The 15,266-nt window shown below is 47.5% G+C and overlaps 1 protein-coding gene across 9 annotated transcripts in view; it reads left to right on the top strand.

Annotated features, from left to right (window-relative positions):
- Positions 1–15,266, top strand: part of SMARCA2 (SWI/SNF related BAF chromatin remodeling complex subunit ATPase 2) — a 170,231-nt gene that overhangs the window by 141,023 nt on the left and 13,942 nt on the right. For all 9 annotated transcript variants that reach the window (XM_045772431.2, XM_045772420.2, XM_045772427.2 and 6 more), the window contains 3 exons: positions 9,459–9,564; positions 10,063–10,164; positions 12,264–12,396. In XM_045772431.2, coding sequence (XP_045628387.2) covers positions 9,459–9,564; positions 10,063–10,164; positions 12,264–12,396 — 341 coding nt within the window. The remainder of the gene's footprint in view (positions 1–9,458; positions 9,565–10,062; positions 10,165–12,263; positions 12,397–15,266) is intronic.

Genomic DNA, 15,266 nt, shown 5'->3' with positions numbered 1-15,266 from the left:
CCTCCCTCCTGGCGCAGCTTCTGTCTTACATGCGCGGGCCTCCTAACTCGGGGCTGCCTTGGTGTCGAAGCTTCCTGAAAAGCGCCTGCGGTGCGTGGCTCTCCCGCGGGGCGCGGAGAAAGGTGCGCGTGCCCGGCGTGTCTGGTGTTCTGGAGTTCACCGCCGCGCGCAGAGGGTTGGCGCCCTGGGGGTGGCTTCTGGGCTCACCTGCCCGTGGTCCTGAGCGTGCTAGGCCGGTCCCTCTGACCTTCGTGTGCTTTTGCTTCTGTGGGTGGAAGACAAATGCTTTTCTCCTAGAGATTCTGGGAGAATGAGGTGATGTTGGGTGTGTGTGTGTGTGTGTGTGTGTGCAGGATTTCCCAGGGTGAGGGGCTACTAGTCCTACACCGAAGAGTTTTTGTCTCCCTTTAAGTCAGCCTGAACTTAAAAAAAAAATTTTTTTTTTTTGGTATGATACTTGACCATCCATATTCCCGTTTTGTCGGTTGACCCAGTAACATCCTTTACAGCATTTTCCCCCCTCACTAGTGTAGGATCCAGTCTAGGGTCAGGAGGAAGAGGCGTTGAAGCTTCTTCTCTAATGCATTCCAGTACGAATACCCATCCCCAATTGTGCATTTAGGGTGATTAAACCTGGGAATGATTTGTACCTACCCATGTCTGTGTGGGGATGGGATTATTGTGAGGATGGTTGATTTTTTTGATAATTCCTATTGGTATTGAGGAAGCAGTGTTCAGTTCTGGAAGCCAGACACCAACTATGGTGTGTCCTGCCGGACATCAAGAAGGATGGTCCGTTTTGCCATCATGAGACAGAACTCAGTCTGGATATGCCTTTTGGGATTGAAACAACAAATAACTTTGACTTTATTAGTTTGGCCACTTTAAATAAGGAAGCAACTTGGATAAAAGCTTCCGCCACCCGCACCCCCAATATGGAAAGGAGGCTTTATGATTTAAATGGTGTGATGTGGCTAAATGCCCAACCCAGTAAACAAGGACAGACATAAGCTCCTTCCCCCCCTTCCATCAGAATGGTCATGTGACCATGAAAAGTGGATTAATCACCACTTTAAAAGGTATTGCAAGCCTCCCATGTCAGGCCTGGGCTTTTTGTGGAGGTGATAGTGCTGTATGTAGTTGGGACCTAGATAAATCCATTTTTACAAGACACATTTAAACTGTGATTTCCAGAGCCATTGCAAGGGGCTTGACATTTCCTCCCTCCAGGCTCTGGAGTCTTTCTCATCCCTTGCTGTCACGTTTGCTTCTTTTTTCCATACGCCCAAGTTTATGATGTGTGTCGTTCAGAGCTTAGGATGAACAGAATTTGAGAGTCCTTTTCATGTGTTCAGAAGCACTGAGCATTTTCCGTGCCAGTCTCTGTGCGAGTACTGAGAATGGGGTAGAGATGAATCCACTGGAATGCTCTGAAGCCTAGTTGGCAAGAGCTACGAAGGAAGAACACGTACCGGTGTGAGGACGGTGTGTGGACGGTGTGTATGGGGAGGGAGGGGCGGGTCAGCGCAGGAGCGGTGAAGGCATTGGGTGTGCCCATGCGCAGAGTGGGGGACCCCCAAGTAGACCGCAGGGGTGGTAGACAAGGCAGAGGCACTCGGTCCCCTGTGCGGGGGCCGCTGCGGTGGTAGGGAAGAGCAGGACCCTCTAGAGACCGTGCGGACTCCAGTAGGACCGGACCCTGCCATGGAAGGGGAAGGGGGCAAAGCGTGGGACAGGGTGGTGGGTGTGAGGACAGAGGTGACTTCTCAGAAGCGTGACGGACAAGACTCCAGAGCAGACCGGACGTGACACAGGAGAACCTACAGACCGCTGGGGGTGTCTGGTAAGTGAACGTGGTGCCGCTCACAGGAACGTGCGTGGACGGACGGGGGGCGTGTGTGGGTGCCGCGTGCGTGCGCTCGTGCGTGCGTGCGCTCGTGCGTGCGTGCGCTCGTGCGTGCGTGCGCTCGTGCGTGCGTGCGCTCGTGCGTGCGTGCGCTCGTGCGTGCGTGCGCTCGTGCGTGCGTGCGCTCGTGCGTGCGTGCGCTCGTGCGTGCGTGCGCTCGTGCGTGCGTGCGCTCGTGCGTGCGTGCGCTCGTGCGTGCGTGCGCTCGTGCGTGCGTGCGCTCGTGCGTGCGTGCGCTCGTGCGTGCGTGCGCTCGTGCGTGCGTGCGCTCGTGCGTGCGCGCGCTCGTGCGTGCGCGCGCTCGTGCGTGCGCGCGCTCGTGCGTGCGCTCGTGCGTGCGCGCGCTCGTGCGTGCGCTCGTGCGTGCGCTCGTGCGTGCGTGCGCGTGCTCGTGCGTGCGCGTGCTCGTGCGTGCGCGTGCTCGTGCGTGCGCGTGCTCGTGCGTGCGCGCACGGCTACCCCGCTCGGCGTCCTCCCTCCCAGGAAATCCGATTTCTCCCTATGGCTATAAACTGCCCTTGACGTTGTGATTATGTTGCTAGTATTGACTATCCCTTCAGGACTAGCCAAGAAGCTCTTTTAGACGAAATTTATTTTTAGCATTGTTGGCTGGCACCAGACTTTGTGTCTTTCCTTAAATAGGGGCAGGAGGCTAGGACTGTGGATCTCGGGCCCAGGCACTTTTGCATCTAGTATCTCTGATTAGACCAGAGAGAAATTGTCATGAAATAGTGGTGTGACCAAGCGGACACACTTGCAGAAAATCTTCATTGGAGGCAAAGAGCCTTTTTTCCTGTATTGGATGCTCGGGTCTCAGCTCAGGGCCCACAGTTTATCTCCTGTAGCTGCAGGTCGTAGCCTCATGCATCGTCTGGGATGGTGTTCCCTAGACTGGGGTCCCCAAACTCCAGTCCTGTAGCTTCTCGAAGATCCCCTGGTGGTGCAGTTAGAGGCTCTGAGAAGTCTGACCAAAAGTAACCTATGGAGCTTCATTCTACCCAGTGTAGCCCCAACTCCTTCAACCAATGAAACCCCATTTTCTAGGGAAACCCTTTAAAAATCCATTAATTTTGTGTTCCGTGGAGCACACTTTGGGAAGTGCTGACCTGGAGCTCAGGACTTGCATTTCGTCCAGGGAGACTTTGCTCAGGGAAATGTGGATTTCAGTGCTTGATTTTTCCCTCATAACAAACACGGGTACTTCTCACGTTTAGTTGAACAAGCTCCTTCGAATCCTGGCGACTTGACACTTATTTATGGTGCTTGGCCAATTATACCCACATACAGCAAGTGGGCAGCCCACAAATAAACTTAGCCTGTCTGCTTTCCAAGGCGCAGAAGGCCTCCTGGGGCTTCCAGGGTCAGTGCGGCCCGGAAGAGCAGGGTCTCTGCCTCTCAGAGCTGCAGACCAATACCAGCCTCTGACCTCTCTCTGAGGGAGGAGGAGGAGTCCCAGCTGGATTAACAAAATGGAGTTTCTTAGAGGCCCATAAACCTGTCCTTAAAGTCACTCTACAAGCATTTTCATAAAAACCGGATTGCTCTGGAAGATGGCAGCTATTGGGCTTCTATGTTCTTGCATATTCACAGGGAAAAAATCTGCCTCCTTAGAATCACACATCCTCCATCTTCCTTAGGAATTTGCTAAAACAGCAGTTTAGGACCGAGCAGCCCTCCAGTGCCCCCTTTAACCCACCCTTCTAACGAAGTGACGCTTGGGACTCGAGGCTCAGGTGGGGAGGCATTTGATTTTATTTGCCTGCAAAAGTTTTGTGCTTTTGAGTGTGGTCACATTTCAGCCAAAAGCTTTGAAGAGTTTTCACTATTGCGAAGTAGAGACACAGGGTGGGATCAAAGGATGAAATTCTCAGGGGAAGGGAGAGGTGCAAGGTGAGGCCTTGCAAGGAAGGCATTCTTTGAGTCCTGTCCAGGTCTTCAGGAATGACATGACCTAAACAGGTGAGGTGGCTGAGCAACGTGGACAGGTGCGCAGTTAGGATTCAGTACTTGTACCTGCTCTCAGGAAAGGTCAAGTGAGAAAAAGGGGGTAAGCAACCAGACATCCTGGGTCAGTATTTCTAAAAGAGTCAAGTGATAGGTGACAGCTCTCCAAGTGGCCTCCCCAAAATGCTTGTCTAGGCAAAGAAATCATATCCTGGGAATCCCACGTCCTGACAAGCACCTTTGCTTTGTAGTAGTAAGTTCAAGGAGAGAAACCCCAAGAAAAAACAGGAACGTCTTTACAGTAGTTTCTGATGGTTGTGATACATGATAAATTTTATGGAATTATTCTCTTCTATTTATTTGGCTTTATTGTGGTAGAATTAAAAGGTGCCAGTTGGTGAAATGTGCTATTTATGGTGATATAAATAAAAGTTGGCCATATACCCCTTAGATATCATTTCCCTGGAAAAAAATTAGATTAGATTTTTGACTTACAGCATGTTTTCAAAGAAGGTAACCCAGTAAAAGTGTTTGAGACCTACTTTATTTATGGATAATGATATGGTTCCAAATTGCATTAGAGTGTAAATCCTCATTCTGTTGAATCAGGGTATGTTGTTGTGAATATTTATGCTCTGGCGTCGCTCCTGGTGGTCCTTCGTTTATGACTTTTTAAAAACCTAGTTGCGGTGGTACTGCATCTCCAATTTGATATCCTGTGTTAGTTAGTTAGTAATTAATTACCGAAGGTCCTAACAAGGATTTTCAGACTCTCTAACATTCTATTGTCCTTTCCCCAACAAACATTCCGGGTGGTTTACAGGAGTTATTCTAAATAATGCAGTGGTGACAAGCATCATTCATGTACGTATGTGTCTGTTATATGGATAGACTTCTATTACACATGCGTGTTACCGGCTTAGAGTAGATCACCAAAAATAGAAGCGTGTAGCGCGGTATAACTGTATTTAAGACTCTTGATAAAGCCTTGCTGCGTTCCTTACTGAGCTGCGTGAGCCATTCATCGACTGCTAACTCAGGGCACTTACACCTTGCGTTAACCTGATGTAACCTTATTTTTGTTGCTACCTCGGGCTCATCCTGTATCTACAGTCCTAACGCAACCCTGGGGGTGATTTTTACCCGCTTACCGATTCCACTGCCAAAAGCAAGTCTACCCCCATCACGTTCTGCTTCGGCGTAACTTCCTGTATTCTTCAGATTTCCAAGCTTGTTAGGAATTACCGATCAATACTCAGTAAGACTCAGGGGAGAGATCCCGGTAGTGAACACGGAGCGCAGGTGCTTTTCGCACCTGGTTCGTGCCTGGCTTGGGTCTCTGGGGGGCTCTCTGGGGAAGTGGGGTGCTACTGGGCTTGAGGTGCATTTTTAAGTGGTTTGTATTAAACCTCACAGGAATCTGACCCTGAAAAGCAACAGCCTGCTTTCACCTACTGCCTTCCAATGTTGACCCAATTTTTTAAAGTTTTCATCCCAATCTGTGTTTGATTCCTTTAGGATTGTAGTAACTTTTTTTTTTCTTCCCATAAAATCCTTCCAACTCCAAGTGGGTATTCTAAATCATGACATCTTTTTTTTTTTTTTTTAATGGAGGCAAGATAGGTTTTGTTTAGTTATTAAGTGTAAACATGTGGCTATGTCAATGTTAGCTAAATTCTCTTTCAGAAGTATCCACTATCCATGCATGTCATCAGATCAGCCTGGGCAGGTTAAAAAAAAAAAAAAGAAAAAAAAACCAGAAAAAAAAACCAAAAACCTGTCACCCAATACCTTATCTTCTAGGTTTGGGTTTGTAGGGAAGGTGGAAGAGCCAGCATTTTCAAGGAGCAGGTCTCTTAGCTAGCATTTCCACCCTCTGCCATGCCTAAAATGTAATCCGAGGGAAAGCTGATGTTTATGTAACATTCATCATGTATGCGGTCACCATTTTAGAATCCCAGGAGTGCGGACGTGAAAGTCGCATCCTTTGGTTTGCGAAAGTAATGGGAGAGAAGTGGGTTTCCAGATGAAGCCCAGCAAAGTTAGCCTCACTTGTGTGCCTGCTTATCCGTGTGTATACACACACACACACGAGCAGTACCTGCGGGGTTTGCAAACCACCGTTCCCACAGTGGCACGGGGGGCCCTTCTGTCTCACCCTGACATCGGGGCCATGGGTCCCTGTGCCCACTCACCTCTGTGGGGAGGAGCCCTTGGGCTGCTGGTCTTCCAGCACCTGGAAACTGTCTGAAGAGCACAGTGTTATTTTATATTTTAGGTTACGCTCCTCCCCCACCCAGGCTCTTCCTTATCAGGGTCACGTTTCCTATTCTGGGATAGATCACTGTACGAAATCTATCTGAAGTCATGGAGCGTCAGTGGAATCCTTTTTGGAGGAGGGGAGCGGGTATCCTTTCTGTCATGGGAAGCAGCACTCTTCCAGTGAACAATTTCTCCTTGTAGGCCTTAAACTGTACAAAATGACATAATGGAAAATACCTGGGGGGGGGTAGGTTAAGCATTTCAACAGAAACAGAACACCTTCTGCAAACCATTGTACAATTAGTCCATTGTTCTGGACTTAAAAAAACTTTCCAGCACCGGGGGAAAAAAAAAACATTTGAAAGGTATATTGAGAAAGCCTTTGCTCAGCTTAAGTTTGAGAAACAAATGCCAAGAATTCAGAAGTCCGTCAGGCTGTTTCACTTCCTTTTTAATTTTTTTTTTAAACCTTTAATTTAGGAAAAAAATAAGTTACTGTAGTGATCTGTCAGCAAGTGGTTCTCCTACCTGGAAGCATTTTTTTTTAGATTTTATTTATTTATTTATTTGAGAGAGAGTGTGTGCTCAAGTGGGGGGCCAGGGGTGGGGAGAAGGAAAGGGAAAAGCAGACTCTCTGCTGAACAGGGGGACGGGGACGGGGAGGACCCTGGGATCATGACCCGAGCCAAAGGCAGCCACTTAACTGACTGAACCACCCAGGCGCCCCTACCTTGTTGCATTCTATAACCTAAAGATGGATGTCCTGACATTCCTGCTCAAGCTGTCATCAGAACCCCCACAGGGAGGGGGAAGGCTTTTGGCCACATGTAAGGTGTTCCCCCGCCTCTTTGGAAAAGGGCGGGGGAACCACCTACCCGTACATAGAAGAATGAAGTTCCAGGCAGGGAGGTACTAAGGGTTAGTTTGATAGTAAGAATTTCTTCCCATTTTTATGGAGAATGGGTTCTTGAAGTATGGTTGTTGGCATGGAGACTGGGAATTCGTAACCAAGTGGGGGTTGACCACAGTCTTCATCAGCATATGGGAAAGGAGCGATCCTGATCAGAAGAGTCAGGTCATCAGGACAGATTGGGTTTGCCGAAAATGAGCAGAGAGGAGGGCTTTGAAAGCCAGACTGAGACGTCTGTATTATGACCGCACCAACCTACCACAAGAGGTCTTTTCCAGTAGCTTCCAGGTCTTCTGTTTGCCCCTGTCCTCTGTCCTGGGAGATGGGAGAAAGGAAGTAGGACAGGAATACTGAGTCAAGGGAGCCCTAACTTTTGAAACAGTATCAACAAAATAAATTTGTTTTATTTTCTGAGTCTCAGAACGTTCAGCTCTCTTCTTTACGAGCACAGGTAATTCTGGACTTGTCTCGTCACAGGGTCTAGAATTCCCACAACCCGACTGAGGGCAGAGACATCACACCGAGATTGCTTTGGCCATTTTGCCCCCGTCCAAAAATGCTATATCACATTCTTGGTGCAAACGGCTTATTTCTTAATTCACCAGTAGCACAGTTGAAATTGAGAGTCTGTCCGTCACAGGTGTACAAAGCACAGATGTCCTTGTAATCCATCAATAGAAAAATGACACCATCTGTTGGCAATGTACAAAATGACAGCATGAAGATGTCACTGAGGGTCAGGTGTTCAATCCACGCTTACAAAGAGGTCTGACTTCCTGATTGTTGAGAAGACACGGATAGAAATAGAAAAAGTGATAGCTATAAATTGCCTTCCAGGTACTCCTTTTCCAACAGGTAAAATCTTTGTGTATATAAATCTCAGAATGGTAGGAAAAGAAACAAACCAGAAATTGTGGCCTGATGGTGAAGGCGATAGTAAATAAGCTAGTCGTTGTCACATACTCGGTGGTATAATTTATGGAGGTACAAATACATCTTTCAGCCTGGAAAGGGGGGTAGGGGTGACCATAGGGTGGGAGACGCTCCTTGGTTCTCCCCACGATAACCTAAAAAATCCAATTCCCCAGTACACTGCAGTGTTCTTAAACCCCTTGTGCGTGCCCCTGATTTTCATATTCATGAGGCTCCTGTCTGTATTAAAAAAAAATAATAAAACCAAGACCCAGCATAACAGAAAAACTCACCCATTCCTTTGACAGAGGATTTTCGGTTAATTTATGCAGGCCCCTATGCTCTTCAGCATTTTCCCCACTGGTTGCTAAGCAACCGTTTGAGTTACTGCGCATGCCTTTTTTTATGATAACTGTCATTATGAATATTTTTTAATTATACAGCTGGGACTGTGGATTAAAACAGCATATTGTCCCTCATTCTCAGCCACAGCTTCTAGCGTGCTTGCACACTCCCGGCTCACCGTCCGAAATTTACATGGCAGTGATTTCTGTTTATTTATTTATTTTTTTGGCACGTCTGCCTTCACAAAGGAAGTAGAGACTGCATCGTAAGGGAAGAGAGATTTTTGTGAAAAAAATGACTCTACCATTCCTCATGAGCCGCCATTGATCTGAATAGGCCAAGTCAGATGTTAGCATCTTGAACCTAAATCACGAATATCTTTGTTCCCGTAGCCGCCTGCTCCTAATACTATAAGTGATGTTAAAAGCCTATAACGCTTTAGAGATTGTCTCTCAAAGTTATGAATTGCTAAGCATTTGCTGCTATTAAACGTGCTTTCAAATAAAGCTACCGCGGATTTGAGGGAGGGTCCCGCACTAATCCCAGACACAGGAGGCATCCGCACTTGCTAAATAGGTTAGTTTTTCTGCTGCCCAAGTGGCTCCGTGCGCACACGAGTGCAGTTAGGCGATCGGAAGGGGTTCCTCTGGCAAATAATAATAAAGGTACGTGTGGTTCGCAGTGTGTAAGGTGCCCTAAAAGGAATCAGAAAAGAAAGACACAAAGGCTTTTCATTTTGAGTTTCCAGAGTATATTGTAACACACTATTTTCCAAATAGGGAGTTTGAAGACAAAGGCGTATGGAAATAAAGCCATTGTGTTGCTTTTTTTTCCCCTACCAACTCAATTATTATTCATTTAAAAATGGAATTGTTGGTTGAATAGGACATTTTAAAGATTTCTATCAAAAAGCAGAGCCACGTTCCCTCTGAAGGAGGAACTCGCAGTGGACTTGCCGTATCCTGTGTGTGACAGAAGTGGGGATCCAATGGCATTTTCATGTGAGTTTGGAGTTAGCGCAAGGAGCATTCATCTCGAGTGCAGTCGTGGGACTTTTCTTGATTTAAAGGGCCCCGCGTCTGTAGGCACAGGATGCCGTTGGCTTTTTGGACATTTTCTGAAAGAAACACTTTCCTCGGTAGCGTTTGATCGGATCTCTTTGTCTCTTCCACCCTACAGTTCAGGGCGGCAGCTCAGTGAAGTCTTCATTCAGTTACCTTCAAGGAAAGAATTGCCAGAATATTATGAATTAATTAGGAAGCCGGTGGATTTCAAAAAAATAAAGGTAGATATTTTGTTTACACACTTTGTAAAAAGGGTGAAGCCATTGAAATGACCACAGTCAGGACTGGGCAGGGGCATCCTGTCTGATGGCAGTGGACACCCCCTTCCCCCCCATCTAGGGCTTGTCACCAGAGTGGCGGGGAGATCCTCCGGCCTTTCCGTGTATTATGTGGAGAGCTCATACTGTATTATATTGCATTTTATTTAAGAAGTTTCAGATTTCTCCCCCCATCCTTTTGTGGTTCTTGTGTCCCATCCTGTGCTGTTCCTTCCCTCTTACAAGAAGGGACACCCCTGGGAGGGTGGTCTCTCTGAATGGCGCCCCCTGGAGTAGTTCACTCCCACCCCCCCACCTCCCCCACCCACCCCCCCCCCCCCGCAGGGCCCCCTGCTGTGAAGACAAAGGGAAAATCAAATAGGGCTTTTTTTGATCAAGTAATGATTGTTTGCCTTTTTTTTTTTTTCTTCTTTCCTCTCTTTTATCCAAAATTTGCATTAGGAAAGGATTCGTAATCACAAGTACCGGAGCCTGGGTGACCTGGAGAAAGATGTCATGCTTCTCTGTCACAATGCTCAGACGTTCAACTTGGAGGGATCCCAGGTGTGTCTTCAGTTGTCTGAAAAACGTGGGACCTTACCTGTGCTTCTGCGCTTTTAAGTGATAGGTTTCATTTCTCTGCTGTTTGAATCATTGCTACTCCCCTGGCAGAATCAAAAATGCGAAATAAAAGCCTACATCGTATGCTAGGATGTAAGTAAATTGAGGCTTTGGCGCTTTCAGGTTACGGCCAGCCTCTCCGTACCATAGCTATGCAAGCTCCTCCATGTGCTTCCCGGCAACGCTTGGTTCTAACTAGAGGAGGAATTCCGGGAAAACACTTAGCGTAATGCTTTAAAGGCCAGAAGTACAGGTTTTGCTTTTGTCGAGACTGTGTATTTGATTATATTCACCTTCGTTTTTCTGACCATAACCTTGCATCAGGAAGTGAAACTACTGTGATTAAAAAAAAAAAAAATACATCTAGAGAAAAAAGAATCACTGCCTCTAATTGCTTGCAGAAAATGCTTATCAAGCCAGCTGCAATAAAGAACTCCCTTTGTCTACTGTAAGTGACACTCAGTTGATGAGAATAACCAGGGGGAGGATACTCTCACTTTAATTTCACCTCCGTTCCACTCCTTTTGTAGGCACCTTCCCCCCACCCCACCACCGTCTTTATTTCCGGCCCAATGCTCTTGTATCATGAAGAAGGAAGGAGAGGTCCCTGTGTCTGCTACCCAGTGTCAGTGTCAAGCCACCAATAAGTTCCTTAAGCTTCTATCTGGATCCTGCTTGTTTTCCACCCTCCTGTCCATTCCAGTCATGAAACTGGAGAGCATGAGAATCCTTGCACGGGCCTTTTCTGAAAAGACGGTACATTTCGAGGTTCAGAGTGGTGGTCTTTTAACCGAAACACTAGTTCCTGAGAGCACGCCTTCTGTGTTCGAGACGCTCTTGGATGAATGCTAAAGGGAAGAACCAGGACCCAGAGGGTAAACAGGGGTCAATAAGGATGTCTTCTGTGCATGACTACTTGCAGGCCCCGGGTAGGGTTTTGGGATCTTCATACCCCGCTGTGGCAGCTTGGTGCTGCCCCCGCAGGCCCCTTCCCGTGCCCCAGCCTCCCTGTCTGCCCGCGCCCCGTCTCGCACGTGAAGTAGAGTCACAAATGGCTTCCTTCTCAGTCCATCCTGGGGGCTAGCTGCACCCCTTCCCGGTCCCTGGGAACCTATGAATTTGACTGCTTGAGATGCCTCCTAGACAGGGCTCAGAGGGCACCTGTCGTCTTGTGACCGGCTTATGTTACTCAGCATCATGTCCTTGGCTTCATCCTCGTTGCAGCGGGCCAAAGAATCGGGTTTCTCCTTTTTAAGGCTGACGAATTCATTTTCCATAGATACTGCATTTTGTTCCCCCGTCGGTGGACCCTGGCTTGGTACCCCTCGGCGATCCAGAATCACTAGCGGTGCTGTGAACTGGGGTGCAGATCTCCCCGCGAGGCCTCGCTCTCCGCTCCCGCTATATACCGAGAGGCGGGGTGCTGGATCAGACAGTACTTCCTAGTTTTCAGGTGTTTGAGAAAAGGGACCATTTTTGAACTTCAGACCTTAGCGACTCCACGGGGCTGTGCTCAGGTCTGTGCAGACACTAAACGGGAAGTACTGATAGAGCAGTAGCAGCGGGTGCTGATAAGCCCCGAATCCAGAAGAGCCTCCGTTTTGTTGGGGGACGTGCACTTTATAGGAGGTCCCTTTTCCACAGTATCTGAGAGAACAATCCAAGCAAGAAATGCAGTTGGTGAAATACTCCTTTTGTTGTCAAAAATGAGAGGCTAGCTTACGGAAGCCCATGCTTCCCTAAGTCTATAGGCCCGTGCACGCGGACACACATGCACACGTGTGCGCACGCACACACACACACACACACACAATTTCAACCACGAATGGACTTTTTTTTTTCCAGAGGAATCCGTGGGCCTGTGCTTGAGCTTAGGGTTTCCCTGTTGGGTTTCCTGCAGGCACAGAAGCTAGGGCTGTTTCTAACAGGATTCACGGATAACAAAGCACGTGTGTTCCTCAAGGAGGAGAAGAGCGCGTTCTGGTTGAGGACCTCGGGTCCCCAGCTTGCGGTTTTTAACCAGCGCCTCTGTGACCCTTTAGATCTACGAAGACTCGATCGTCTTGCAGTCCGTGTTTAAGAGTGCCCGGCAGAAAATCGCCAAAGAGGAAGAGAGTGAGGACGACAGTAATGAGGAGGAGGAGGAGGAAGAGGAGGAGGAGTCTGAGTCGGAGGGTAAGCCCACGCCTGTGCTTCCTACACTGCCTTGCCCTTGGCCAGCTGCATAGACGGTTCCACAGAGGCTAACATCACAGACGCTCGAGGCCAACAGGTCTGGTTTCTATTCCGTGGTCTCCCGTGTCCTTGCTGGGCCACCTTAGGCAGTGGACGTAAGTAACCCTGCTCAAGGTCACTCTTCTTCTAAGACCCAGGAACCACAAACGCCTGCCGGGCACGCCGGGAGCTTAGCATAGGGCCAGCCTCCTAGCAAACGCTCACTAAATGCTGTCTTTGAAAAGTTGGCGTGAAATCCGTTTTCTGTCAACATTGCTCTTCATACCCCCTATCCGCGGTGTAACACAGTGGTCTTCTCCCCTGGGGGGACTGATGGAGCATTGATTCCTGGGCGCCACCCCCGGAGTTTCTGATTCTGTAACCTGTGTTGGGGCTTGCGAGCATTTCTAACTGGGCTGCCGGGCCCAGGACCAAGCACACTGTGAGAATCCGTGTCTTAGAAAGTAATTGTCAACGTAAGCTGGAAACGTGGTCCATCTTATCCGTCGTGGATCAAACACAGGCCCCGTCGGTATTTAAAATTCTGGTATTTTACACATCACGGATTTTTTTTTTTTTTTTTGCATTTGGAGCTTTTCAAATACTGCATTAGGATATTTACCTGGATTACTGAGTTTTGGTGCCTTCAGAAATTTTTTAAATTAAGTTTTTAGTTACCTTAGAGTGTTATGTTAGTTTCAGGGGTACAATAGTGATTCACCAAATCTGTACCTTTCTCCATGCCCTTCAGATGGGTACATCCCTCCATCCCCACCGCCTGTTTCCCCCATCCCGCCATCCCCGCTCTGGTAACTATAGAGAACAAACTGATGGTTAAGAGTCTGTTTCTTGGTTTGTTTTTTTTTCCTTGGCTCGTTTTTTTGGTGTCTTAAATTCCACATATGAGTGGGATCATATGGTCCCACTCGGGACCATTTGTCTTTCTCGGACTTATTCAGCGTAATATTCTAGCTCCATCCATGTTGTTGCAAATGGCAAAATTTCTTTTTTTGTGTGTGTGGTTGCCTACTATTACTCTGTGTGCGCGCGCTGCTTTATCCATTCAGAAATTTTGCACCCAAGACCTCTTCTGTCTTAGCTTCATTGCAGCCGTGGTTGATGACCCTTATATTTAGACAGGGTTAAGGCTGCCTTCAAAAGTCTGAACTTTCTTACCTAATTATGTCCTCACCCCATACCTCCTAAGTAATTAATCCCAGTAGCTTATGGTCTGCTATATGAAACAGTACAGGTAGACTTCAAATTCTTTTTTATTAGATTTGTTCTTGATTACATACTTAGTGCAGACAACTTGGAAAATATATATTTTTTTAAGAAAGGACAATTTGTAATGCCATTACCCGGTATACATTTAGCATTTTGAGAATTTGCCTTCCAGTTGTTTCTCTACCTGTTTTCTTTATAAAGCACAGCACACTGTTTTCGCAGCCTAATTTTCTATATTATGAACATTTTCCCGTAGCAATGAGTGCCTTCAGACATCAATATGTTACTATTCATTAATGAGTCTAACAAAACGTTATCAATCTCACTCTAAATACTGTCCTGAAAACGTCTACCCTGAAATCAGTGCAGACGTTTTTCAAACATCGGACGCATGCGTCCTGCCCCCCACCCTGGAGTTGCGATCTCTGTCAGCAGCGTGACGAGTGTCTGTGTCTCCACACCTACATCTGTTCTCAGTGTCTAACCTTTTCCAGTTCCATTCGGTTGCTCCCCGGTTCCGAGGTCCCAGCATTTGATGCCTTAGGTCTACATAACAGACCTTAACAAGATCGCCCCTTATTTTAGAGCCATGTCTCTAATCCGCTTTCAGAGACCTGCCCTCTCACCCCTCGTGGTTTAGTTTCTCTGAGCTCTCCTGAGATGCAGTGTGTTAGCTTTCTGGGGCCGCTGTCATGAACCAACACAAACCAGTGGCTTAAACAACCCAAATGTATTACCCACAATTCCACAGGTTGCAGCGAGCGGTGGGTCTGCCAGGCGAGACCCGTATCCCGCGCACCCTCCTCACGCTGCCTCTCTTTGACGCTCTCTTCTGCCTCCTCTTCTTTTTAAAACTGAGGGTGTAATTGACATCTTAGTTGCAGGTGTACAGCATACAGGTTTGATAGCTGAGTAGAGTGTAAAATGCTCACAGTAAACCTGGGCAATAGCCATCACCGCAAGGAGTTAGGAATGTTTCCTTTTGCTGGGAACGTAGAAGATCTACTTTCTCAGCAACGGTCACATGCACAGAAGTAACTATAGTTACCACGCTCGACCGCGCCCCGGACTTACCGACGTAGTCCCTTTTGACCCCTTCCCTCACCACACCCCGCAACTTGCCTCAGGGGTTTTTGGTTTTATTTTTAAGAAACCACATTTAAGTAAGATCATACGGTTATTTTGCTCATTTCACTTAGTGTAATGCCCTCTGGATCCATCAATGTTGCCACAAATAGCAGGATTTCATTATTTTTATGGCCGAATAATATTCCACTACACACACACACACACACACTTTCTTTATTCAGCCGTCTGTGGGCACTTAGTTGTTTTCAGATCTTGACTCTAAGTGACGCTGCAGTGAACATGGGGGTTCACACATCTTTCTAACTTAGTGTTATGTTCTTCATGTAAATACCCACACGTGGAATTGCTGGATAATGTCCTTTTTTAAAAAATTGTTGAGGACCCTCTACTGTTTTCCGTGGTGGCTGCACAAATTTGCATCCCCACCAACAGGGTACAAGGGTCCCCTTTTCTCCACATCCTCACCCACACTCTTCTGGTCCTTTTGATACTAGCCATTTTGACGGGCGTGAGGT

The sequence above is a fragment of the Ursus americanus genome, chromosome 34, assembly GCF_024610735.1.
Source record: "Ursus americanus isolate L20-20 chromosome 34, mUrsAme1.1.p, whole genome shotgun sequence".
Lineage (NCBI taxonomy): Eukaryota > Metazoa > Chordata > Mammalia > Carnivora > Ursidae > Ursus > Ursus americanus.
Note: the sequence above shows the minus strand (reverse complement) of the source record. Positions and strands in the feature narration are given on the sequence as shown.